The sequence below is a fragment of the Podarcis pityusensis genome, assembly GCF_964106645.2.
Source record: "Podarcis pityusensis genome assembly, chromosome: 3".
Classification (NCBI taxonomy): domain Eukaryota; kingdom Metazoa; phylum Chordata; class Lepidosauria; order Squamata; family Lacertidae; genus Podarcis; species Podarcis pityusensis.
In genome coordinates this window covers 28,129,861-28,157,593 of record NC_138026.1, presented here as the reverse complement: position 1 = coordinate 28,157,593, position 27,733 = coordinate 28,129,861, and the positions used below count along the sequence as shown (strand labels likewise).

General features: G+C 44.8%; 3 protein-coding genes across 11 annotated transcripts in view; 1 reads left to right on the top strand and 2 right to left on the bottom strand.

Annotated features, from left to right (window-relative positions):
* KIDINS220 (kinase D interacting substrate 220) overlaps positions 1–4,640 on the top strand; it is a 66,478-nt gene extending 61,838 nt beyond the window's left edge. For all 8 annotated transcript variants that reach the window (XM_080998908.1, XM_080998907.1, XM_080998905.1 and 5 more), the window contains 2 exons: positions 1,028–1,273; positions 2,178–4,640. In XM_080998908.1, the coding sequence (XP_080855034.1) occupies positions 1,028–1,273; positions 2,178–3,452 (1,521 nt within the window). In that variant the 3' untranslated portion in view covers positions 3,453–4,640. The remainder of the gene's footprint in view (positions 1–1,027; positions 1,274–2,177) is intronic.
* ASAP2 (ArfGAP with SH3 domain, ankyrin repeat and PH domain 2) overlaps positions 1–27,733 on the bottom strand; it is a 505,514-nt gene that overhangs the window by 301,342 nt on the left and 176,439 nt on the right. The gene's annotated exons all lie outside the window — the stretch shown is intronic.
* On the bottom strand, positions 16,654–18,846 carry ID2 (inhibitor of DNA binding 2). Of its 2 annotated transcripts, none has more exons than XM_080998800.1 (3): positions 18,325–18,846; positions 17,931–17,999; positions 16,654–17,300 (listed from the first exon to the last, which is right to left on the bottom strand). In XM_080998800.1, the coding sequence occupies exons 1-2, from the start codon at positions 18,670–18,672 to the stop codon at positions 17,943–17,945; spliced, it is 405 nt and encodes a 134-aa protein (XP_080854926.1). In that variant the 5' UTR covers positions 18,673–18,846; the 3' UTR covers positions 16,654–17,300; positions 17,931–17,942. The 2 variants fall into 2 exon arrangements, with proteins under 2 accessions (XP_080854926.1, XP_080854925.1); XM_080998799.1 differs by having other exon boundaries at positions 17,935–17,999.

Sequence of the window (27,733 nt, the reverse complement as noted above, 5' to 3'; positions counted from 1 at the left end):
TAATGGTCAGGGGTCCCTTTACCTTTACCTTTACCTTTACTATACATAGAAATGCAGCCTTTGCATGCTTTGGTTTGCCTAACTGTAAGGCCTTGCTCCTGCAAAATAATATCTGACATCGTATCTGGCATAGTGTTTTTATATAAAGTGGCAGCACTGTGCCAGGAATGTTTGCTTTTTACAAGGCTTTGCGGCCTTGAACAGTTGTCTGTTTCAGCCCTGTCAGTGCACTCATAGAAAGCCTGGGTGAGTATTTATAGGAGGCATTGGGGAAAGAAAGGAGTTATTTATTAAAGCAGGGTTGGCCAGCCTTTTTTTCTGTTGAGGGCTGCATTCCTTTGGGGGTGATCTGTCAAAGCTGCATGCCGAGCTGATGGGCCGAAGCCCGTGATTGGGTGGGCAGAGCCAAAAGTGGCTTTTCCTTACCCCTTTTACTTTTTATCTTTCGCCTTCCCACCCCGCGGGCTGCCAGGAAAGGCATGGATCAGTCTTGCCGTAGGCTTGAACTGATCCCTTGCAGAGAGCTTTTGGAAGTAAGTAGAGTGCCACAGGTTGCCCAACCCCATACTAAAGTGATCCTCTTATCCCACTTACTAGAAACTGTCCATTGATTTAACACACAATTATATAAGATTGGCGTTTTGGAGCAAACATCTTGATACCGTGTACTTGCATAAATGTGTATGTCCTAGCTTGTTTGTGAAAAGTGTTCACAAACACAGAACAGGTTCCAAAGAGTCCCTTGTGCACATGTCTTCATATACACGCAGTGAGAGTTTTCGGGTTTCCCCTTCTCATTATGTTACAGTAGGATCTCCTCTGCTGGGTCTCCCCATTTTCCAGAGTAGCTTTTCAGTGATTTCAAAGAACTTTTTCAAGGGTTTTCACAAATCCTGGTTTTCTCACAGAAGTGTGCTTCGCAGCTTTATACTCTTTGACTTGTTTATCCAGTGTTTAATCACCTCAACCAGATTATCTTTTCAGAGCTTTTCATGCTGCATCCTAATTGCTGCATTTTCTGTGTTAGGTGCTTGACTTGAGAAATGTTGAGAGTCAGGCTGCCCATGAAGATTCCCGGGCGGCAAATGAACACGCCAGTACCATACCTCATAATGATCTTGCTCGTCGTCCTGCACTGAACACTGAATTGCCTCATACTGAACTGACTGGTCTTCCGGGTCAAGCCCCCTACGCTCTCAACTTCAGTTTTGAAGAGTTGAATACCATTGGTTTAGAAGAAGCCCCTCCACGTCATAGTAACCTGAGTTGGCAGGTACTCTCTTCAACATAGACTTAATCTCAGCCCATCCTCTCTCTCTTAACATTAGCAATTTTACAGAGCAAATAGCTTCTTCCCTCACCCAAATCAGCAGGCAGTGGTGGCATGGAGAGGAAATGCCACATTTTATGTTCATTAAATGTATTTTCTGGAGTTACAAATATAAACCCCATTTCAGGTCCTGTTTTTTGTTGTTGTTTCAGTTTAGTTGCTTGATATGCAAAGTGACTTACAAAACACCAGATGGAGACATAGAAATCTCCTATTTGGCACTGTTTCCCCCTTTCACTTCAATGGAGAGGCAACTCTGAATGCATAAATAGGTGTGTGTGTGTGTGTGTGTGTGTGTGTATAAGACCAGCTTTCTGCAACAGACACCTTGCATGTGTGCACTTGCATAAATGCAGGTGTGTGTGTATATTCAATATTTTTATGGTTGCCTCCTTCATTGAAGTGAATTTTTTCATGCGGCACTGTAGAATGGGACAAAAATATGTTGCATTATAGATGTCTCTGTGTTCCTGTATACCTGGCAGGAATCATACATTCTCTCACCCTTTTATTCTAAGCATCAGGTAAATAAGATGCTTGAAATAAGAGATGCAGAAATTCATGCATCTCAAGTTGTCCGTAAAAATATTTATATAGTAAGTGAACATAGTGCTCAGTGTTCTGTGCACAGATAATAGTTGGTATGCCCACAACACTGAGTATTCCCACCGTATGCAAGGCGTATGCTATACCACTGAGCTGTTGGTCCTCTTAGGTTATGAAGGAGCCAAGTGTTACGCTGCTCTGTTCACAACTGTGTTCTTGGGGTAAATGTATTTTCTGTTTTGAAGGACTGGTGTCAACTCTGCTGACTTTGTATTAATGTGTTTTCTTTCTGTTTGTACAGTCACAGGCCCGTCGGACACCAAGTCTTTCAAGCCTGAATTCTCAAGATTCTAGTATTGAAATTTCAAAGCTTACCGATAAGGTACAGGCAGAATATAGAGATGCATATAGAGAATATATTGCTCAAATGTCACAATTAGAAGGGGGTGCCAGTTCTAGCACGGTGAGTGGTAGATCTTCCCCTCACAGTTCAGCAGCCTTCTATATGGGCCAGAGCACATCAACAGGCTCCCTTCATTCCAGTGTGGAACAAGATAAGGGAAAGGATGCTGAGCAAAAGCAAGACGATGGAAGGAAGTCCTTCTTGATTAAACGGAATGATGTTGTAGATTATAGTACATCAGGTGTGTCTACTAGCGATGCGTCTCCATTGGATCCCATCACGGAAGAAGATGAAAAATCAGATCAGTCTGGCTCCAAACTTCTCCCAGGGAAGAAATCTTCTGAAAGAACCAGCATTTTCCAAGCTGCAGACCTGAAGCTGAAGGGTGTAGCTCTGCGCTATCAGAAACTTCCAAGTGATGAAGATGAGTCTGGAACAGAAGAATCTGATAACACTCCCCTCCTCAAGGAAGGTAAAGACAGAAAAGTCGAAGGGAAAACAGAGAAGCAGCCCAAATCTCCAGAACATGGATCTGAGCCCATTCGAACCCTGATTAAAGCAAAAGAGTACTTGACGGATGCTCTTCTCGACAAAAAGGACTCCTCTGACTCTGGGGTAAGATCCAGTGAAAGTTCTCCAAACCACTCTCTCCACAACGATACAGATGACTCCCAGCTCGAAAAAGCAAATCTCATTGAGCTTGAAGACGATGGCCGCAGTGGGAAACGGGGAATCCCCCTCAGCTTGAGCGGCCTTCAAGACGCAACCATGGCACGTATGTCAATCTGCTCGGAAGACAAGAAAAGCCCTTCGGACAGCAGCTTAATAGCCAGCAGCCCTGAAGAGAACTGGCCAGCATGCCAGAAAGCCTACAACTTAAACCGAACACCCAGCACAGTTACGCTGAATAACAACAGCGCCAACCAGCCAACCAACCGAGCTAATCAGAATTTTGAGGAGATTGAGAGCATGAGAGAGCATTCTCAGATCATTTTGTGCCCCGGACCGAGTCCTAATTCTGTTCCGGTACAAAATGATAACATCAAAGGCGTGGCCCATAAGCGTAGCCAGCGCTCGAGTTATGCCAGGCTTTCGAAAGATTCTTCTGAGCTCCTTACTGTTACTGGCTCTGATGGTGCAGGCTTTGGAGAAGAGAGGGAAAGTATTCTTTAAAAGAGAGCCAAGCTAAAACATACGCTGCTTCAACACTTTTTAAACATGCTGCCTCTTGCTGGCTCTTGACCAGCCCTATAAATCTTCTCTTAACAAGGCTTGGTTCCCTGTCCTTTTTTCACCTGTGAATTTCCATAGCAAGTGAAGGACAGAATCCTGCTGAAGTTCAGCATAGAGTCCCATAGATTTCAATGGGAGAGATTCAACCACTTGCTTAAAATTAGGCAAAATAAAACCAGTGTTTCCCTTCTTAAGTAAAAGCTTAACTTTTCCAGTGCAAGTACAAATTCCTTAGTCCACATGCTGAAAAGGGAAATGCCTTAAACATTTGGATGATCTCACAAAGGCAAAAAAGGATAGTTTATCTGTGTATCATAAGGTTCAGTACTACTTATTTGTTTAGAAATAGGAGGAAGGAATGTCTCACATTAAACGAAGCGGAAGGGTCAGACTGTTACGAACCTGAAACGACGGAAACAACTGTTAATTTGCATTTTCCAGTTCTGTGTGTGACACTTTTAAAAGTCTTGATGGTTTAAGTATTGATATAGAGTGGTCAAAGTACAACTGTTGTTTGTTCCTTCTAAGCAGTGCAGTCTTTGGGAATGTGTCATGTGTGTGACTGTAGTTTTAATGGATTACTGCATGTTGGACATGTTAGCTGTGGCTGAGATTTGGACGTAATTGATGAACAGCACAATCCTGCACATGTCTACACAGAAGTAGGCCCCATTGATTTCAGTGGGACTTACTTCCCGGCAGTTTTGTATAGGATTTCAGGCTGAATTTTCTGTTTGTTGTAGATGGTGCCCACAGTAGTATTGAAGTAATTGAACAAAGTAGTCGTGGTCATGGTGTTAGGTGAAGCCAGTTTGGGTGTAGTCTTTGGAGCTATTATGAATATTTACAGTTTTCAGAAATCATGGCCTTTGATTAATAGGTTTGATCGGATTGTAGAATGTCTGAGGAATGAGAAATTGTCGTTACCTCAAGAGTAAGTAAAAAAATATATCTAACATTTGGCATTGTGCAACAAAACGGTACATAATTTCCCCCCTTCTGTTTCTAGTATTGTGCCTGTAATGTCAGTAATTTGTTCTGCAGATGAAATATTCAGGAATTTGAATACGATCAGTGAACCATGTGTATTCCGCTAGCATTGAGAGGACAATAAAATAATAAGCATGATGCTCTTTGTGTCAGACATTTTTTTATTTGTGTCTTCAGGTGATTAGAAGCATTAAGGCGACTGGTTCTAAAAAAATATCTGGATAACGAGAGAATTAATGAAGAAAAATGTAGGTTATCCTTAGAAATATGAAGCATCTGCATCTCCATTTATGCAGAGTTGGATAGATGTTAACTGTTGGGTGATCTGTGAAGAGTTCTACGGTAATTCTCCACCTTTTGTTTGACCCAACAGCCTGATTGAAAATTGCTTGGCTCCTTTCTGCATAGCAAGATGCAGGTGATTTGTTCAATGAGGAATGCCATTTGCTTGAACGATGAAACGTACATGCAACGACTGTGTTCAGAGGTCACAATAAACCCTGGTTTATCATGATGGAAACTAGCCTAACTTGCACTCTCCTGCAGCACGGCCACAGGGCATTGATAAGAAGCTTTTGCTTCAAATTTAAATTAATCTCAGTTGAATGTTAATGTCTGAATCCTAACCTGTGGTTCATCTTAACTTTGGTTTATTTAAGCAAGCCAGTTCCATACAGATACAGTGGTACCTCGGGTTACATACGCTTCAGGTTACAGACTCTGCTAACCCAGAAATAGTGCTTCAGGTTAAGAACTTTGCTTCAGGATAAGAACAGAAATCGTGCTCCGGTGGTGCGGCGGCAGCAGGAGGCCCCATTAGCTAAAGTGGTGCTTCAGGTTAAGAACAGTTTCAGGTTAAGAATGGACCTCCGGAACGAATTAAGTACTTAACCCAAGGTACCACTGTAGTTTGAAGTTGGCTTGTTTCAAATCAACAGTAGTCAGCCACATATTACTGAGCTAAAACAGCCTATCAAGCTGTGGTTGATGAAATACAGAAGCAAAAGCTTTGGAACTCCTTGCTTCTGTGCTGAAGAAAGAGCCCAGCAGAGTATGAAACTTGTTCCTGTCATCATAAGCAATGGATTGTTGTGACATCCAATGCAGGAAGGAGAAAGGGCAGAGCTTTTCCTTTCTTAATGGGACAGCAGCTACTTTGGAGCTCTATGCATGTCAGAGCCTTTCTGCGATGTGGATTAGGGAACACACATGGAAGGAAAATCCAATGATTTTAGTGGAACTTGTACATAAAAGGCATAATCCAAGAAATAATTGGGCATGTTAGGTCTCTTCGTTTAAATAGTTGGATTCACTTGGATATACACTGATTTGTTATTGTGATATATAAAAGCTGCTGCTGCGTTTTCAGAATGACTGAACTTTGAGTTGAGTACTGTACATCTTTATTGGTATTTACAGGACGAACATTTACAAACATAGAGAGGGGTCGATATCCCCATAATGAGGAAGGGGAAAACTGAGGAAGATAATGACTGAAGAGAGAGAGAGAGATTCTAAAAACACAGGAGAAAGGAAGCCAGGTCTGAGTTAGCACACAATTGATATTTAACATTGCTGTTTTGCCAATGTATGCTAAATGATTAATATAATATGTACAGTATTTTGTAAAATACTAAAACATTACGTTTCCTATTCCTGGAATATTGTTGCTTTGAATCACCACTAGCCATATTATATCGCCCAGATTTTCAGTTCACAGAACAAATACTTCTTATGAAAGATTTTAGCCCTATGCCAAACTTTATTTCTTCCTTTATGAAAAGTTCATAATGTAAAGATGGCTATATGGTCAGAACAGCATACTTGCCTCCCCAAATTGTGTTCCCTCCAGTATCATTGACAAGTATTGATTAAATTCAAAAGGAACTAACATTTTTACAACGTGAGAACTTTAAGTAATGTTACTAGGGATCATAAACTGGCTGCCCAAACCTGGGTCTCCTGAGAAGTACCAGCTGCTTCTCCCCTCCACCCTCCAAATTAACAAGCCTGATTCAACTGAAGGTTGTGGAGGAGTGTGGCTGTTGCAACTTGCTAGCATCAGCTGTCCCGAATCCCATCTTCAAACCGGCCTTCCAAAAACTAGTTGCTGACATTGGATGTACAATGTAATTGGTGTATCAACAGTAGTTGGGGTTTTTTTACTCTCCTAGATGGATTCCATTTTATTTTGCCCTTCCTTCATACAAGGAACACAAATCCTTTGTAGCCTTTCCCCCAGAGTAATCCTTCCAACAGTCCTGTGAGGTAGGTTAAACTGAAAGATTTTATTTATGAATATTTCATTCAAATAATTCCATTTATAAAAAGAGTGACAAAAAAGAGAAAGGAAAAAGCAAGTGAGAATGAAAACGTTTGTCTTAGACGTTTATAATTTAGAGGAGGAGGAGAATTGCTTAGAATTTGCAAATATTTAAGACTTTAAGGACTAATATGAGCTCAGCTTGTTTATTAATTCTGGGCAATATGTCCTCAGAATTGTAGGAAGGAACAAATCCCAATATCTGCTAGCCGTGCGGAAGCTCCATCCTTCCCAGAGGTTCTTGGTCTGACAATTCAGTCTGGTATTAAATATTTCCAGGTTGACGGCTATCTGTTCCTTTGCTGTATCCCTCAGTTAGGAAAGCTGGATTCTCAGGATTTTCCTGCAGCTGCTTCTCTTAACTAGTTGTGAAAAGGAATCCCAATTATTGTTCTGGCCCACTGTTCTTTCAGTACTACGTGCGCTCACAGTATTTATTCATGTTCAGTGGGACTCAGAAGCATATAAAACCAGGCAATAGGTTTTCCCTCCCCGGTTCTGAAGGTACCCATCTGCCCACGTTGAGCACAGAATGAAAGAGATTGGCTTTCCTGTACATAGCAGCTGTGACTAATCTCTTCCCAAGCAATTGGGGGGGGGGGCAGAGGGCGGAGAGGGAATTCAGGTCAAATCATCCTGTCTTTCTTTTCCATCTTATTCATGGGCACCTGCTATCTCCGGGGGGGGGGGGGGGCAAATCTATGGACATAGGAAGTCATCTGATGGTGTAAGAGCCTCTTGTGGCTTATGTCTTTCAAACTTCTTCAACAAGAAAAGGATAGGTCTTTTGTCACATTCTGGGAGTGGAGTGGTGGAATGGACACAGGATATGATCCTCTGTTTGCAGTACTGGTCACTGGTCAAAGACTTGAAGATTGACATCAGCCTAACCTCAAGAAAGTTTTGGCAACCAGAGCCCTTCCTAAGTCCCCAATACGTTTTTCAAAATAAGGTCACATTCCTAAAAACCCTGTTTTAGGTTGGGAGCATCATTAAAGTGAGATATCCTATTCTATATGCATACAGACATACGTTTGGGGTTATAGCTGATCCAGAGAATTGTCATCACTCCAGGTTCTCTGCTTTCCAAAATTACATTGGGATTTTTGCCCTGATAAATGACTGGTGAGGGGTCAGGCAACTTTTCTACACTGCTAGTCCAGAAGGCTGCCTGAATCGGAGCACTGCATTGCATCTCTTCTGCCCCTCGGTACACCCCCTGCCTCAGCCAATGCTAGGGCTAGATGTTTTTAAACTGGCTTTATTGCCTTCATTCCACCACTATCTTCGTTTGTAGGACAGTGATTTCTATGGGGCAGGGTGTCTTAGGAGAAAGCATGTTCACTTTGCTGCCTGAAACAGCTCAGACCATCTTCCATGGTCAGATTAACCCTGTTTTTCCTTCCACGTGCAGTTGTGGAGGATCCAGATATCTTTGCCCAAGGAAGAGCTTTTGTTTCAGGGGTATTGCATTTCTCTGGCATCCTGACTGCCATATTTTGTCATTGAGAAAATGCAGTCTTTTCCCCAATATAGCTTACAGAACATTCCAATTACAGGCAACTGAAATATACTAGAACGCACGAGAGAATTATGCTGGCACAAATTACAGTGCAATCCACATTTCAGGCATATACTGTGCTCGTCACACAGCTGCCCTTGGACGGCAGTCTGAAAGCTTTGACTTGTGCAGAGAGCGCAGGAGTACGTAATAGTGTTTCAGAGCCTGTGTTGACTTCCCAACGTTGTACAGGATCAGTTCCAAGTTCTGCTTAGAACCTCTGGTGCTCCAGATAGCCTGGGCCCTGCCCGACAAAGACACATTTCCTATTCCTTCGCCGCACTGTGTGGAATCTCTGAGAATGTTTGAACAGTGGTCTCTTAAATTTTCTAGTATACCTCAAGATGGGGCTGCAAGGACAAGTAATGGAATTATTATTAGAGGCTGCTCCTCTGCTGTGAAATTAATTTTCCTTGGAAATCTGCTGAAGTACAAGTTCGGGTGCCTCTTCACTGTTAAAAAGAGATGGTCACATCCCTCACCCTTAATGAATCTGTCCGGTTCAGAGTTCCTTGGCATTTAGCTGGAGGTTAGAGATGAGGGAGGAGGGCAGCTCTACCTTCTCTTGGGGCAACATCCAAGGATGTCCTGCCTGCCTGCACAATGAAAATCTGGTTTCTCTGTTCCCGCTTCCTGGGTGCCCCCAAAATACGGCCCAAAGGGCCCCAACCCTCTAAAACAGATTTTTGGGGTTCTGCGGAGGGAAGAGAGGAGGGGGAAGACCTGTTGCATGAGCAGATGCCCACTGGTGCCACTTTGCATCTCACCCATGGTCTCCTTTAATAAGAAAGGTGGAGTTTCCTTAGGGGGCAGCCTTAAAATCGTATAATACTCTGCCTTTATGAAGACTCTTAAATAGTCAAAACCTTAGTCAAGTTAAACACAAGGCTCCTGATGTTGCACCTGTACACGTCTCCCATACAAGAGGAATCCCATCTGGTTTCAGGTAAGTGTGGCAAATGTCTCATTTGGTTATGACTCCAATCTTTTTAGTGAGCATCTAGAAGATTTTCTGTACAGTTGAAGGGGCATATGTTGTGATATCTTGGAATTACTATAAGTTAATAATGCCCAGATATAGAATCTACATAGGGACGGAGTCTGTTGTAATAGTATTTGTGCTTTATATGCCAGAGGTTCTCGAACGCAATAAATTAGAAGCCTCTGAATAGAATCATTGTGGGAGAAAATATTGAAAAACAAAAAATAATGTATTAGAGCTATGCTGCTATATACGTGGGTCTGCGCTTTCACATATATTACACGCCAAACTAAACCTCTGATCAGTCTTCCATTACAGTGGTACCTCGGGTTACATATGCTTCAGGTTACATACGCTTCAGGTTACAGACTCTGCTAACCCAGAAATAGTGCTTGAGGTTAAGAACTTTGCTTCAGGATGAGAACAGAAATCGTGCTCTGGCAGCGCGGCAGCAGCAGGAGGCCCCATCAGCTAAAGTGGTGCTTCAGGTTAAGAACAGTTTCAGGTTAAGAACGGACCTCCGGAACAAATTAAGTACTTAACCTGAGGTACCACTATATTCCCAAAGTGATTTAGTAAATGTATGCCTCATTTATGATGAGCACCCATCTTAAAACATGGATCTTGAGAATTTTAGATCAGTGTTCCCCCCCCCCCAATAATTTTTGACTTGCCTTTGTTTTGCTTGTAGCTGCCGTGCAACATAAAGTGATACATTTAAAAATAAAAAGCTGAGCTAAGGAAAAAAGACACATCTCGTGAAATATATGCCACAGCTAGTAGCTAGGCTAACCTGCCCAAAGGCTTGTCTAAATAGCTAGGTTGGGGTTATATGCCAGAAGCTGAGCTTTCCAGAGCTGAGGTTCAGCAACTGAAGAATCCCTAGTGTCTACAGAATTTCAGGCCTCAGAGAGTAACTGAGCGTGGCTTCTGAAACATGAGTACACTCGTAAGTACATATGGGAGGAGGCATTAATCCTATGCAAAAGAACAAGCCTTGGCGATGTTGCATCACATGGCTTCTACAAAGAGAAGTTTTTCCCTTATCAACCTTTCAGAATTCTTTTGAGAGTGTCAACAAGCATATTGATGGTGTGATTCAATAGACAATTGGGCTTTTGACACCCAAGACTCCTGAGCAAACTTCGCCGTCACACAGGATATGAATCATGGGGCAGCAGCTGTAGCTGGTTAAAGAGCAGAAAGCTGCAGGAGTGGACCATTTTCACAATATAGGAGCTGTGTTGGGACTATTTGCATTAACATTCAGAACTGATCTGAAGCCAGGGCGGAGTAGCAGAGGTTTTCAGAGGGCATCCAGTTAGTACAGTGAAGTTAAAAGCATACTATGAAGAGCTCTAGGAAGATCTCTCAAAATGAGTACCCTCTGCAGCAGAATGGCAAATGGGGCAAAAATGGTATCCAGCTGCTGAGTAAGGTCTCAATGACTGTGACTGTCCAGGAAAGAGATATTGGGTCAGTTTTTGCATATCCCCCCTCTTCCCTTCACCCTCAGCATCGCCAGAAATTCAGCTTCAGGGAACAACAGGAAAGGCAGAATCTGCCTCTTCCATTATCAGACACCTCTAGTGTGTCATTCTGTGGGTACAATGGCACCAATTTCAGTCCACTTGCTATGTTCAAAGACTGTATTCTGTATACTAATAAAGCATTCGTTCTCTGACAATCCTTATGTAGCAGAAATTAGGAAACTCCCAATATTTGCGGAAGTACTTTTAGAGAAACAACCTAAGGAGGAACCCCCAAACAGCAAAATGAGAACTCTGAATGCTCAGTGGCTGCAGAAAGCAGAGTGTTGTGTGAGGGGGAAAGATGGAAATTCTTCCGTCCTGAAAGATGGCATGGCCGGCTGTAACTGCTGCACGCTGTCATTTCACATTCTGACATTCTGTTGCTAGTCTCTGAATAGCAAGCACCTAAGTTGCTGAATACCAAATACTTTGTATTAGAAGACTTTTGACTTCATTCCTGCCTCCTACCTTCCTGAAGGCATTCAGTTAGCCACCGAACCATGCCATTGGTTGTTTCATATATACAGTATAGTAGTTGCATCGTTGTTCTTCTACTGACTGGAATGGCTGCTGTTGGAAATGCATTCTGGGAGAAATGGGATGCTGAATCCTGAAAAGACAGAGGTGCTCTGAGTTCTTGAGTCTGGGGGGAAGGGTGAGACTGCTTGTTCTGAACAGGACTGCACCCCCCTAGAAAAATCAGGTCCCTGTCCTGAACCCCTGGCCTGTCTAGCAACAAGTCAGTATGTCAAGTTCCCAGTCGGGGGTCAATCCACGTTTCCAAAGTCCAAACCGAAGCACTCAAGTTGAGAGCCATCAACGTGGACAGGTGAGCAGACTGCACCTCTGCTCTGCTGATTGCAGCATCTGAGCTTGAGGCAGATGACCCTCACCTGTTCCAAACCTGCTACTGCTGAGGAATCACACACCTCCTCCCAGAGCTAGCGAGCCTCACCTGGCCAGCTAGGGAGCTGGGCTGTGGGCTTTTGCCTGCCTCAGCCTCATAGAGCACCCTGCCCGCTGCTCCCTAGGCCTCAGATCCCATTGCATTTGTGAAGACAGGGGCCACCCTGGTGATGGGCCCTGCTGCTCTGGTTCTTGTGCACTGACCCTCATCTCCTTGTCATCCTCCACCACCCTGTGAGTACTTTCTACACCAATCTTTCCTTCCCCAGCCCAAGCTTGCCCCAATGTGCCCTAGTCCCAGCTACACCCCTCACAGGGATTCTTTTCCTCCTCTTCCTCCTCACTGTTGTCCTGCCAGTTCATAGCTTAGGGGTGCTCCTGGATCTAGCTCTAGCACTGGACGTTCAGGAAGCCTCCGTGGCTGGGAGTGCCTTCATTTCTAGCTATGGCTCCTCATGGACAGAGATGATGTGGCGACTGCCCTCCATGTTCAGGAAATTGCCATATTGGACTACTGCAATGCGCTCTACATGGAGACTCCAGAAATCCAGCTGTTCTAAAATGCAACAGCCAGGTTACTGGCTGGCATTTCATTTAGAGCTCATATAAGCCCTGATTTTAAAGCACTTGTTGCTGGTTTGTTTCCAGGCCCAGTTCAAGGTGTTTATAGTTGGGTGGAAAGCCCGAAACAACTTAGTGCCCAAATATCTGAAAAACCACCTCTATCCCTACCAACCCTCTTGGGTGTTGTTAAGAGCAAAGAGGGCCCTTTTGATATTCCACCACCCTCAAGTACAGTGGTCCAGAAAAAATCACAGAGGTGCATCTAGCATATTCATTGTATAGCTTCCATGTCATGCTGAAGATGCACCTCCTTTTAGCCTACACTTTGATAAGTTATGGTATTGTGGGACCCAACTTTTCTGTTTTGGTTAATTTATGCTCTGCTGTTTTTGCTTGAATTAGTTCTGCTTGGTTTTTTTGTATAAACAGCTGGACTTTCATGTGCTTTTTATTGTATAAAAGTATTGCTGCAGCCTGCCCTGGGACCTTGCAGTGGGCACTGGAAAAATCTTACAATTAAAGAAATAAATGAAAGGAGCCAGTTCCCAGCCAGAATTGTGGTGTGGGAGGGCTTCTGTGTCTCATCTCTCAGATGCAGTTGGATGGAATGCTAAGCAGGGCTACTTAAACGTTGTGGAGAGACTTGTGATTAATGGAGAACTTGAATTAGAATATCTTGTCCTATAGAATATAATGGGCATCCCATATTTCATTGGACTTTCTGGCCTTTTTTGACAGGAAAGAATTTGTGTTTATTTGGCAGCCGAATTGAGTTATAACAGAATCACAAGCCAACTTTTTGAGAAAATGCCCAAGGACATTTGTGTCGCTCGAATCATTAAAATGGGCTTCTTTTGCAGGAAATGTGGGATATAAACTTAATAAAGCAAATAAGTTCAGACTTCCAAATTTACTTCTATCAATATCTCTTTCAAATAGATATTTCTGATCTATTTGTAAATACAGCAGGAAGCCTGCTTTTTTTTTTAAGTGGAAGTTGTCATCTTTGTCTAGGCCGCAAGGTGGTGCTCACTGTCCACAGACAGAAACAGTAATGTTTGGCACGAATGGAATGCTTCTCAAAAATAGGAATATTCAATATTTGCATGCATTTCCTCACAGTTACATTTCAGAATGGCAGGCTTCTTTAGGTAAGAGAGAGAGAGAGAGGATTTGTAAAGCACTTTGGTAAATTCTTAGCAACCCAAAATTGTGATTGGACAGTTCCCTTAACTTTTTTTTGACGTTCTTGTAATTTGAACTTGACAGTGATGCATCTTACAAGGCTGGCTTACACTGTGTGAATGTTGCCACATGGAATCATTTTTGTCAGCTATCCTTAGCTGACACACCTCTGACCATAGATTGTCCTGCTCTGTATTGACCACCTTTTTGCTCAGTGCTGTATCTGCAAATGTGCTATTTCAGTCCTGTTTTGCATTAGATTAGGCCCCCAAAGAGAGAACTATTGGCATACTGATGTTTGTTCCTTAGGAAACTTTTGCCAAACAGTTCAGTTAATCCTTACTGCATTTCTTTTTCTGCACAGCAGGACGAAATGCAGTATTTTTACCCCTCTTGCAAAAGTCTTTTAAATTAACATACTCTTGGTGAATTGAGTCAGATGTACACTACACACATTGGAATTGTTCACTAGTGAGTCAACAGGGCATTCTACCTTTTCATCACGCTGTTTATATAAGCAGAAGTATGATCATATTGAATACAGTCATACCTCAGGTTACAGACGCTTCGGGTTGCGCGATTTCGGGTTGTGCACAGTGCCTCGAACCTGGAAGTACTGGAACGGGTTACTTCCTGGTTTTGGCACTTGCGCATGCACAAAGCGCTAAATCGCACTTTGTGCATGCGAAGTGCCAAATTGCAACCCGTGTGTGCGCAGATGCGGCGCTGCGGGTTGCGGACGCTGCAGGTTGCAAACGTGCTTCCCGCATGGATCACGTTCGCAACCCGAGCGTCCACTGTATAGTGAAGAGCTTTTCAGAAGCTTGCTCTGGGAGCTGTTCTATATCAGTGAGCTGAGAGCAAGCCCCACAGATCAGTTAATCTGGAAAATAAAATATTGAGACTGGCTGTTCCCTCAAATTCACTTCCATCTAAATTGTATTTATGAACCATGTTAATGATAGATTATTCCTGATCCATTCTCACAATCTGATACAGGCTTGAGAGTATGTTGCCATCTTTAGAACACTTGTACCTTCTTGTAAAGGGTTGGGTTTGTCACACTACAGTGGAATCCGTCTTAACAGCAAAACTAAATTTGATGTAAAATCTGTTGTTTCCGTTGAAATGCTGAGGAATTGTTTGACAGAATCGTGCAACTAGCGAAGCCCATAATACAAAAAGGGGTAGATACACAATTTATGTGACAGTTATTGCAGTTTAAGGCAATTATTTGTCATTTGGGTTTAATTATTTCTCTACCGTTCCCTCATTTGTTACGTGCAAACACTAAAACTGACTGGTAGGGAGGAGGCAGCTATGGGTTTAGATTCTGTAGTGTCCGCTGATGCCCAAGCGTTCAAAATTGAAGTTGAAAGTAACTGTGGAAAGTTTTCAGTGTTCTTATTACTTTACTCCTGGGGAGGAGTCAAATACATTAGTGGCATGAATGACACATTGTTCTGCCTATGCCAAAGAGCCCGAATTTGAATATTAAGATGAAATGCCTTGAAAGAAAGAGGAAGCAGGATAGTGAGTCATATGGGTTGCTCTTGGGAGCAGCCAAAATACTCTACAGAATAAAACCCTCTGCAAATTAAATTCCAGTTTGCAGATATGCATCCCAGAGCACGTGGAAAGTTCAGATGTGCGACTCTAAACTACTAGCGTTCTGCTGTCGACAGAACTTTGCCTGTTTGGTGAAAGATAAAATCATATTTATCGTATATTTAAGTCTTGAGGTCCTCATTAATTTGACGGAAATAGTGACGGAACACAGGAGGCAGAGAAGATGAGCTCTCTTCCCGCTTAGATTGCTCTGATCCCTTTTGAGAAGGCTGGGCCGCTGATTGGTTGGGGCAGCTTCTGTACTAAACTGATCTGAGCTGGCTCCCCCCCCCCCCCCGGTCTCTGTGGATAGATTTGATGTCAAGGGCGAGGAAAGACAGCTGCGGCAGACTGTGCGGCGCCACCCACACACCTGTTCTCTTTGGTGAAAGTGTTACAGGCCCCAGGTGAGGCTTCTGCATTTCAGTGTAAGAGTCCCCAGAGCACAGAATACCCAGGCTCACGCCCAGGTGCCAAACGGAGGCACTCTTCAGCAGGACTCTTTCCCCAAAACTTAGTGCAGTCTGCTGCAGGTGCTTCTGCTGTGCAGCTTTGCCAAAAGTCAGAAATTAACGTAGTGTGCTGAGAACTGGCTGTTGCTGGTGGTCGAAACTGACCACATCCCATTAATTTCCAACAGGCAGGTGCAGTATAGCTGCTACAAACGATTATTTCTGCACTAGAAGGTTGGGGTTGCATGCAGAACAGGAAAAAAGGTGCATAATTTTTTGGGGGGTGGGGGGAGCAGGAGAAACCTACACATATTTACGCCGCCAGAATTCCATGTGAATCACTGTATTGCAACATCCTAACTTTGCGCAGGATTGCAGCCTGCCTTAAGGCAGTACTACAAATACAACTCAATTTCTTTTGCAGGGAGAGGGTGATGCTTAGAGCAGCCAAAGTTTAATCAATAACATGAGGGGTGACTTTCATTTCTCAATAGCTTAGTCATATAGGGAAGCTGCTGCAACTGATTAACTAATACCCTTTGCCTTGAAATATTGCATGGATTTAGGTAAAATTTTCAGTTTAGTGCTACACATCAGCTTCTCCGTTAAAATGTGTTGCAGAAGCTGGGTGGCTGGGGAAATGTAACAGCTCTCTGCTAATCTTAGTTAGGCATAATTATCCAAAAGGGCAAGTTTGCTTGGAGTTGAAGTAGTTCCTGTGCGAAGTTAATGCAAGTCAATCAACCCAGGATGAAGAACAAACAGACCAGAGGAATTTCTCTGGCTAAACTGAATTTGATTTTGCCAGAGCTTAACATCATTCTCTAGGTAATGAACAACTTAAGCAGTTTCTCCTACGGCGATTTCATAAGCTGATTATCAGACATCTACCATACCTCCTCCCCTCTTTTTTTAAGCAACTTAGGAACATACATTCATTTCAGGTACTTTTTTATTGTGTAGGTTTTACAAATACTCCCCCGCCAAATCACCCCCAGAAAACTGTTGGTCACTATGAATAAAGCAAGCAAACTACTGTTCAATAAACACACATTATTTATTTTGATTTTGTATAAAAAGGTTAAGTTTACAACTAAACTTTTATAAAAAGTTTAGCATGATTACGTACATCATTACACTTTTTGCAGAAATGCACATTTCTGCTACTATACAAGAAAACTCTAATTAAAGAGTTCAAAGTTTCATTCCCATATTTATATATAAATATATACATAGCATTCAGTCCTACGTTTGTGTCAAAAGAGGATAATTTTTGACAAAGACTTCACCGAAAAACTGAACACTAAATCCTTCTAGTACTCACGCTCCACCTTTGGAGGAAAAAAGGCAAAGTCTGCATTTAAAACGGGCAATTCCTTATGAGTTTTTGTTTCATTTTTTACATTTCATTTTGCTCCCCGTTGTGGGGATATTATATAAATGAAGCCTTCCAACTAGAGAAAGGGCATTTTTAAAAGTCTCTTCATAAATAATTAAGATTAGTCCATGTTGTAGAAGAGGGGAGATGGGTGTCCACAATTTCGCTTAAAATGTCCATTTAACTGGATATGGATTCTCCCCCTCCAGATACAGCTGAAAATCAGATTCAGCAGCTCGCCCCAAAAAAAAGAGGAAAAAAAGAGGCTGTCTTCTTGTGCAAAAAAAAAAAAAAAGTCAGCAAACACCTGCAAAAGATTGAAGAGAGGCATATTTAGAAGAATGCTAACAGGGCAGAGATCCGGACAGACTGGCGCCAGAGAGGAAGCCACAGTTTGAACATTTAACCAAACACTCAAAGATTGGGCAAACCCTGGCGTCCAGATGCAGCATGCGCACACAAACACACACACACTGATACATACACCACATATGAAATTTAAAAATTGTCTGGGGTTTGAGTATGAAGAGACTCCTGGTAACACCCTCCCCTCTGCCCCCAAATTCTCTATATAATAACTATTTGAATCTCTATTTGCGGTGACAAGAGACACTAACCTACTTCTCTGAGCAATTATCCTTTGATTACAAGTTCTTTAACAAGGAACGATTCTGTATCTCCATGTTAAGTTTCACTGCCCCATTTGCTTAAGCTTTCTGGAGGTTGTCCCTGAATTTACAGCATCCAACGTTTTGGGTACAGAATATGCAGAAGCCAACATGCATTTTATGACTTAAACTGCCACTTCATAGGATCCTCGGTTCTGTGTAATTTTAAGACAGTTCCAAGGGCAATTCTGAACACCCCCCCTCCCACATTTCTGATGGGCGACACTGTTAAATCATATACTTAAAAAACAGAAAGAAACCTGAACAACTTACCAATTCCTTTAGCCACAAAGTGCTTTGCTGTCATTTGACATTAACTCTGAGGGGAATTCAGCTGCCTGCAACGGGGGAGGGAAGGGGGAAGACAGTGTGGTGTTAAGATGCTTAACAGTTCAAGAAAGCATATGAAGTACACTCCAGATTACAAAAGGCACTAAACGTGACGGGCAAGGATTCCGATTTGACCACAATGGGGGACATTAGAATGGACAAGGAACCCCAACTCATTATGCATTCCCTTTGAATCCAACCACTTTTTTTTTTTTTTAATAGAGATCTAAAACCGCGCAGGTTCAGAACAATGTCGCTTTCTCAAATCCTATTAAAGATGCGATACACGAAATCGCCGGGGAGGAAGAAGTAAGCCAAGGACAGGGCGCTTACCTGTAATGACAGGATGCTGATGTCTGTGTTTAAGGTGGTCAGCGGGGTCCTGGAGGAAGGGTTTTGTCCCGGTCTCTGGTGATGGAGGCTGACGATGCTGGGGTGCGTGTCCAGAGCGATCTGCAGGTCTAGAATATAGTCGATAACGTGCTGCAGGATTTCCATCTTGCTGACTTTCTTGTTCTGCGGGATGCTGGGCACCAGCTCTTTGAGCTTGGAGTAGCAGTCGTTCATGTTGTACAGCAAACTCATCGGGTCGTCCACCGGGGTTTTGCTCCGGGATATCCCCAAGCTGTGCTCCGAGAGGCTGTTTTTCCGCACGGACCGCACCGGACTGAACGCTTTCATGCTGGTGGAAAGAAGAGAGCAAGAGAGCCGGCTTTGCCTTCTTGGAAACGAAGCGCAAAAACGCACGCGCCGCGGGGAGGAAATGGCTCTAGCTTCTCTTCTCTACGCGCTGTCTCCTCCTCCGACTCCTGCTCTTTGCAGCTGCCCGATCCGCGCTCGGAATGAAGCCGAAGGCGCCTCGTTCCTGCTTTTATACCGCACGTCCAGAAAGCTGACAAATCCAGGCTGGGCGCGCTGCGATTGGGCACCCTGGACACGTCCGTCAGGCGCGCAGGCACTTCTCACTGGCGCCAAGGCAGCCGAAGAGAAAGCTCGGGCCTTCCGCATTCGCAGCCAATCCTGGCAGAGCGGGGCGGGCCCCAGGCACAGCTGTGGGTAGTAAATAGTGTACAGGCAAGCGCCGAGCCTGGAGTCAAACCGAGACAATTCCGAGGGAGAGGAAGGCGCGGAAAGGGCTGCTCTTTGCAGCTTGGTTCCCAAGAGGCAGGCCTGAGAAAAGAACGCAAGAAGAGCCCTGCAGGATCAGGCCAACGAGATTCCGTCTAGGGTAGCATCCTGCTCTCACAGTGGCTATGGCTACCCTACTCTTCCTGCGTGTCAACTGGACATAGGATGCATCATATACAGTTGTCACCATGAGTGTAACAAGTTAGTTTTCTTCCATGTACGGGCCACAGAGTTAGTATTATAATATATATATTTTAAAGAACCTGCAAGAGTGGTTTTTAGATGCATTGCCTACCAAAAAGGGAACATACAAATTCTTTTTATAAGCAAACCAAACAGCAGTGATAGTAACTTCCACTTTTCTCTGGCAGTCTGTTTCAAGCCTGATTGGCCCAAGACTTGCAATCACAGATTACTTATTTTGAAGCAGTTCCCTTGAGATTTATGAGTGTGTGTGTGATCTCACTCACGGTCAGATACTGTAATTATTTGGCTAAAACAACTGAATAGTTTATTTGTGGCTATTTTAGTGAAAAGACATCATTGGATGCTGGAAGCCGAGGCACCGCGGGGGGGGGGTGTAACTGTAACCTAGTCAAGCACATCTGTCAAACATGCGAGGCTTAAATGGAACTGTTCCCTCTCTGCCAGCGGTGCAGAAATCCAGAAGTTTTCGAGGTGATGGAGTTGTTTAGTTTCGCAAGTACGCTAGCTAAGCGACGCTATAAATTTCAGAGCGTTAGGCTAACGTGCATATGTAGCACCCGTAGACATATATTGTTCATGTAAGACTCCTGCTTGTGCCCCTTTAATGTACACATGGCATTTAAAGAGATATAAATGAATCACAGGACAAATATGAATGCCTTACTTCATTTGGATGAAGCTTTTCTTGAAGATAACTATGGCAGAAGCCTGCTCAAAACAAATCACTACACCATATAGATCATTATACTTAATTATGACATGGGGGGTTGTCACTGAAAATAAATATACCTGCTGTAAACATTAGATTCAGGGGTGCATGGGTGGTTTTGAGGTTCTTTGCAATATCTATGCTGCCTATAATGCAGTATGTGTGTGTATACACACACACACACACACACACACACACAAAATATATATATATATATATATGTACCTTGAAATTAGCATTGAGGGAGATTACTTGTGCAGGTAAGAGCAGACATTGGCACCTCTGCCTTTTGACCTCTCTGGGCTACTGGAAGGTCTTCAGGTTTTGCTATCCCTCATGTTCCTCTCTCCCACTTTTTTGCCTTTCGATCCAGCTCATAATTTCTGAGCGACTGTGAGTACAGGTGGTGCCCCTCCCCTATATATCTTTTTTTTTTTTTTTTTTAAAGGTGTGGATTGTTAACCTCCCAGTGACATTTCCTCATGTGGCGTTATTGTTTGTAAACATTCTTTTCCCACCCTGCAAGGGAAATAAAATTGCACTCCATGCAAGTGGCTGTAATCACCGAGTGCCAGCTTACATGTTCTTGGAAAGGAACATAAGAGGGTAAAGGGCAGTAGCTGCTTTCACCAACCAACCAAGATATGACCCTGGACTTGTTCTCACTCAACCCATTTGCCACTTCTCCCTCCTCCCCAAGGTATGTGGCTTCTCTGCCACAAGACTACACTTACATTCCTAATCAGGGTACCTGTGTACAGAGCATGGGCGTGGCCAGGTGGACAGGCTTTTTGTTGGGGGGGGCAGAACTGAGTTATCTGCAACACAATTGGCCAATGATTAAGTATTTTTATTTATTTACTTGATTTAGGGGGGCACCTGCCCCCCCCGTCTATGCCCATGATGCCGAGTTATAGCACAGGTTCAGTGTTTAGCATCCCCATCCAAGACTGAAAACCATGGAGGATGGCTGCCAGTAGACAATGCAGGACTAGGTGGACTAAGGAACTGACCTGGTAGTGTTTCCTGTGTACTTTGCCACTCATTTAATTGAAGATTTACTATGCCTTGTGCTAAAGAAAAGATTAATTGACCCTGTAATGCTACGCAGATAATACGGAAGTTCTACCGAAGAGTTCTCAGTAACGAAGCACAGGGCTGCACTTTAAAACTGCAATCCAGCTGTTAGGCTACTTAAATCCAGTGGAAGGGCCATGATCCATGCAGCATGACCCCTAAGTATGCTTACTCAGAAGTAAATGAGCTCAGTGAGAGTTGCTACTTAACAAGAGTGCTTTTGAGACTTCAGCCTTAAGCAACATGCAAGATCGCAGCCGTATCTTTTAGCCACAAAATAATGTTCATGACAATTTTATTTCTTAAATACGTATGATGGCTAGTAAAAAAACACACCAAAACACGATTTTGCCCCCAATTGACCCACAATATTTCCTTATCATTAGCTGATTTCTTAGCCTATGTTTGAGGTCTTCTGAGATACATTTTTCTGGCTATGTCAGACTTCATCACTTCATGTTTTTATTTCAGACGAGACTGTATGCAAATTGAACAGACATTTATCACTGGTTTGTTACTGTATGCTCAAGGAAAAAAATAATAACCAAGAACATTCATAGGTAGGGAAAGATAAAAAAACAACAGGTAGGCTGGCAGGATATACTGCAGTCACTTTGAAATACAGAGGAAAGCATCTTAAACAGAAGGCCAAAACCATTGTTAAAGCCATACTAATTTGGCACATGACATTTATGATGCTTAAATCTCTTCCACTGATGCTTAAATCTCTTCCACTGAAATCAGTGCTAGAGAAGAACTTAATTGTGGATGGACACTCTTTGATAAAAATTACATTAGTATACATTTATCACTTCCACTACCAAATGTACACAATTACTATTGTATTAACCTTTGTAAGCAATTCATTGCTATAAATACTTTTGAAGTGTTGCTGTGCTTGAGGCGAACCATGGGCTATGTTATCTTCTCGAGCATTTTCTTTTCCGTTGGAAGTCACTTTAATATCCAATGTATTTTATTGAGAAACTGTGCACTAGTGTTCTCCAGAAACTAAGCTGTCACATGCATGCTTATTCAGAAGTCGTGGTGTATTCAGAGGGGTTTATTCTCATTGCAACCTAAATCTAAACTAGATTGTACAGCTCTGCAAGCCTATTTGCATTCCAGTGCTCCGGTTCAGTGCTCGATTGTTTCTACCTCATCAAGCTAGGTTGGGTACAATCCTAGCCATAGGTCTGCTGGGATGAGTTAAGATGCAGTGGATATTTGGCTCAGCATACTAAATCCCAGCTCAGCTGGCCTATGCTGGCAGCAAGTCCCCAACCCCAACTCAGTTGGAGATATGCCAGCCTCAAGTCAACTGAGCTGAGACCAGTGAAACTTCTGCTGGAGTAAGCTCTGAAAAATGGCCGTTCCAGGAGAGTGGGATCGTGCCGGATTTTTTAAAGCTGTATCCTAACTCCGTTCAGCTTGGTCATGTGGCGTGGCAACCTGCCAGAATTTAGGAGCCTGGCAAAAAGTGTGGTGTAAGTCAAACTCTGTTAAAGGCTTGTTTTCCTCTGCCCGGTTTAGGCCAGCTCAAATGGCAATAGCCCTGATCTGGATCAGATCTGGTGGTTTGCACTAGCTTAACTTTTAAGCCAGAGTTATTCATGCTGGCTTCCCATACTCAGGAGACTGCTTCCTTATTTGCAAATGTCGTCCTTACGGCACAACAGATGGAAAAAGCCCCCAAATCCTTGTGTGGTGTCCTGAAGACTAAAATCAGTGCATTCTGAGAACCTCCTCTTTAGGGCTCTGAAACGTATTGCAAGCTGGAAAAAGAAGTCCTATCTAATAATGGCTTCAGAGTTAAATTGGTTGGGAATTCAAACTGTTTAGGGCCTGATGTAGAAGCTGCCTATCCAAGTGGCAGAGCCTGGCAGCCTTTCCCCTCTCAGATCTTCTTCTGTTGCAGGAAAGAGAACAGTCCGCTTGAGGAAAAAGTGCTTGCACCACCTTTGAGGGTGAGGACGAGGCGTGGGAGCCGTCTATGTATGCAATGGGTGCCCATCTTCCTCTTTCACCGGGGCGTGAGGAGTGAGACCATGACTCTTAACCTCGGGGTCGCGGGTTCACGCAGGCAAAGAGATCCCAGCCTAGCAGGGGGTTGGTACATAGCTGTCAACTTTTCCCTTTTCTTGCGAGGAATCCTATTCGGAATAAGGGAATTTCCCTTTGAAAAAAGGGAAACGTTGACAGCTATGGGTTGGTATAGATGACTCTTGGGGTGCCTTCCAACTCTAATACTCGCCTCTGGTTCCTTTTACAGGGAAGCGGCGGAGGGAGGTACACAATTGGAGGGGGGTGAGGTGGTGAGAAAAAAGAGAGGCTGTTTCTCCTGTTTCTTGCAAGGGGGGGGGCGAGGGCTAAGTGTGCAAAGAATCTCGCTTAGGAGCTCCTGCGCCTCAAAAAAGGGGTGGCGGGGGAAAGCCCCTCAGCCCGGCCTCTCTCTTCACGACCACTTCCTTTCACCCCCCCCATAAGTGAGCAATAAAAAGGACGCCCCGCCCCTCCCTCCCCCCAAATCCCAGCCTCCTGCACCTGGGCTGGCACGGGCAGCAAGCGGCGGCTGCAGAGGGGGCTTCCCCCGAGCGCCGCCGTGCGCGCCCCAGCCGAGCGCCTCCTTCCTCTTGCTGCTCCCTTCCCGCTCCTCCGGGCAGGCCTCCCACCGCCTGCCTGCCTGCCTTCCCTCCCTCCTTCCTTCCCACCCAGAGGCCGGGCCCGACTCGGCGGCGCCAGCCCCGTGACGTCGCTCCCCCGCTGCCTGCCCTCCCTCCCGGTCCAGGCCGGCGGCGCCTCTCAGGCGGCTGCCATGGAGACCGGGGCTCGGCCCGCGGCTGGGGGAGGCTGCAAAAGGCGGGGCCCGGCCCGGCCCAGGCTTGGCCGCAGCGGCGCGCTTTTTTCTCACCCGCACCTGCAGTGCAGCTCGCGCTCCCCCCCCCCCCCGCTTGCTTGTTCTTTGCAACGGTGTGTTGGTGCGCGCGCTTGCGGAAGGAGCGAAGCGGGCCCGGGAGGCTTTCCTTCTGCGGACGCAGCGCGCAGAGAGAAACACCGCTCGCCGCCAGTCTGCGCCGCCGCGGAAGAACGGAAAGCGCCGCCGCAACCCGGTTGCACCCCTAAACTGTTTCTGTGGCTGGGATATTTTCCTAGTCCCGTGATAATTTCTGGCACAGGTTACATAGGCATTTGCGTGTATTTATGTGTCCAATATCAGGATCATGGAAATTTATTTTTTGTTGAGTGTGTGGGATGGGGAGTTGATTAATAGTGACTTTCGCGGATGTTTGAAAAGTTTCCTGTTCTCCAATCCATTTTGGGCGCACCCTCCAAAATCCTAAAGACACTCAAAAGAAAGGGGTTTTCTTTTGGGGGGTATTAAAAAAAGGTCTATGTAATTAAGGTTATATAGAATAATAGAATTGTAGAGTCGGAAGGGAGCCTGAGGATCATCTTACCCAGCCCCCCCTCCAACAACGCAGGCATTATCAGCACCACGCTGTTAACTATCTATATATTTAATTGCAAGGCTGTCACAAGTGGTTCTGCTTTCTTAGGAACATGTTACCTGGATGAATGATTAAGGTTGAAGTCGTTGCTTCGCCGGATTCACAAACCTCTCACACACTCTAATGGGGAGTGGCTTTAATGTGGAAACAGCCGAATGACGGGGATGAAGCACTCAATTTTTTTAAAAAAGCGGGGGGGGGGGTTGCAAACTCAAAACCAGTTCTTATAGTGCCGCAACAATGCAATGCAAAGGTGTTATTATTAGAACCTGCAGGATCCCAGCATTTTCTGGTTCTTGACAGAATCCCACATGCTTGTGTTTCGGGTCGCTACACAGTCCTACAGGCGCTTACCTGGAGAAAGGTTTGCCTGCGCATGCATACATGCCATAGAATTTGCACTGTAAATACAGTAGATCGAGAATTGCACAGGGCAGGGGTTGCGTGAACCCTGTCCGACTTACAACCAGGGCAGTGACTTGCAAACTGGTTTTGTTGTTTGTTTTTTACTGTTGTTTGCATCGCATTGCCCATCTGTTCAAAGAGAGAAAAGTTTTAGAAAACGAGGGGAGAAGGACAGCTCATGGAGGCGCGCGCACTCTGGCTGGGGTAGGAGAGGAATGCCTGCGAAACATTGCTGCAGAAATCTGTGAAGTGCACTGATCTCGAACAGCATTCCCCCCCCCCCCTTTTTACTTTTTCCTGCTTTCACAAAGGATTCTGCTGTTACTTTTGTTCCGGTCACAAAACTGGAGCGAGCGAAAGAAATTAACTAGGGAGAGATAAGGTCTGGAAAACAATCTGGAATTGCCAGTGTTGGTGGGAGCTCTGCAGGGCTGGCGTCAGGAAGTCTGCGCCGCCTTCTATTACTGTTGATCCAGCTTTGTGCAGCTGCACTCAGTACAATTAGCTTGTAGAAACAATCCTGCTGTAGGCAGCCTTTTCCCTTCAAAGCTCTTTTCTGTACTGACCTCTCCTCCCTCCCCTCCCCGCCCCACTTCCCTCCTTCCATTTCCACACACACAAACACACACAAAACACACATACATACACACCAACCAGCCATCATGATGTTTGAAATCAAGTCACAAGCCGATCACTGTTTGGGCAACATCATCTGTGGGAATTCATCAACCCCCCCGCGCCCTAGAGATGCAACAAGAGATTGTTTGTCCAGAACTTAAACTTGCAGCTTAATATTACGATGTAACCCATACAGAAAAAGAGAAAGGGGAAAGCCGGGCTGGGCTGCTTAACAAGAAACACATTGTGCTCTTTGCTGTTCGCCGCCGCCTCTTCTAACTGGGCGCAGAGTAGTGGGAAAGGGGCGCAAAGGCACCTTCGAAAACTTCGCCAATCGAAAACAATTCAGAGTTCTCACCATCAACTTAATTGCTTTTATTTTTATTTAAGGGGTGGTGGTAGAACTAGTGCGTCGCTACCAAGCTACATGCACAAGCGGTATCTCTCCCCCCCCCCCGTTCACTTTGGTGATCTTAGATGTGCGAACTCGTTCACGCTCGTCTCCCTCGAAGTTTGCTGCTGACTCATTCCCTCTATTTTCCATTTCAGTTTTTTATTTTATTATTTTGCACTACGCACCCCTTTGCTTGCTATGCGCACGGCTGATTCCCCCCCCCCCAACTTTCCGGCTCCCCTTTTGCCCCCGCACAGCAAAGCCTCTGCTCGAGCTTTCTGGACTCCTCCACGCCGCCTATCCCCGAGGTAACAAGCGCGCCAACCGCCCACCCCCCACGTCACCCCCCCCGGTTTCCCCGCCCTCTGTGTCTCCTCCCTCCGCCTCTGCGCCCGGTTTTGCGGAACACCAGGCGCCGCTGTTGCGAACTCTCCGCCACACGCCGGTCGCGTGCTGCTCTGCGTAAACTTTGCCGGTGGCTCCAGTTCCGCGACGGGGAGGGGAGGCGGACCAGGCCGCGGCTTCCTCGGCGGGCAGCAGACGCCTCCGTCGCCCGAGCGGATGCAAGGCTGACGGGCAGAGAAGAGCCAGATGTGTGTGCAGGGGGTGTGTGTAAATTTGCAAGAGAAACCCTGGGTTTCGTATTAAACCGCGGCGCTTTTCGTTTCTAAAGGTTTGGCTGCCCTGCAGAAAAAGAAGCAAGGTTCAGATGTAGAATATGTTGCTGTTTTGTTACTGCTATTTGTGGTAACTTGAGAACTTGAGTTTCCCCGCCTCCCCATGTATCATAGACAATACTTATCCGAGGCAGAGTGAACCAATACTTTACCAGGACGCTTTAGCAAATGGATACCAAAACGACAAACCTTCCTATCATAAGGGCCAAGGTTCCTTCACCTCCCCCCCATAAAGCATTTGAGGGGGGCAGCACCCTCAGTTGATGGGCATTGTCATTTATATGGTACATTTCCGAGCACAGTTCAAAGTGTTGGGACTGACCTTTAAAGCCCTAAACGGCCTTGGTCCAGCATATGTGAAGGAGTGTCTCCACTCCCATCGTTCTGCCCGGACACTGAGGTCCAACGCGAGGGCCTTCTGGCGGTTCCCTCACTGCGAGAAGCCAAGTTACAGGCAGAGGGCCTTCTTCGTATTGGCACCCACCCTGTGGAACACCCTCCCACCAGATGTCAAAGAGAACAACAACTACCAGACTTTTAGAAGACATCTGAAGGCAGCCCTGTTTCGGGAAGCTTTTAATGTTTGATGTATTACAGTATTTTAATATTTTTTTGGAAGCCACCCAGAGTGGCTGGGGAAGCCCAGCCAGATGGGTGGGGTATAAATAAATTATTATTATTATTATTATTATTTATTATATGTGTGCCACATCTTGTGATGGCTTGTGTGTGGCGGGGCTTACCTGGACTCCACCCCCCCCATATATTATTCAAGTTGGCACCCTCGCTTCCTATACTTTTGAAATGCTGTTTCTCATTTCTCTTTCTGAGTTGGATCCTGGACATAAATTACACTTGAAGAGTAAACCCACTGAAATCTATGGGTCCTACATTAGTCATGGCCAGCTTGAGTCCCATTGATTTCAGTGGGTCTGCTCAAAGTATGATGATGTCCAGGATCCAACCATATACATATGCTTTGCTTTTCAGCCTGCAATAGGCTTTGAGATGCACTGGT

What these genes read in the sequence shown, in the direction of transcription:
- ID2 (XM_080998800.1), bottom strand. Translation starts at nt 18,672, where the DNA reads ATGAAAGCGTTCAGTCCGGTGCGGTCCGTGCGGAAAAACAGCCTCTCG. An exon ending in TCAGCATCCTGTCATTACAG is followed by an intron (nt 18,000 to 18,324) that starts GTAAGCGCCCTG and finishes CCCCCGTTGCAG; the next exon opens with GCAGCTGAATTCCCCTCAGA.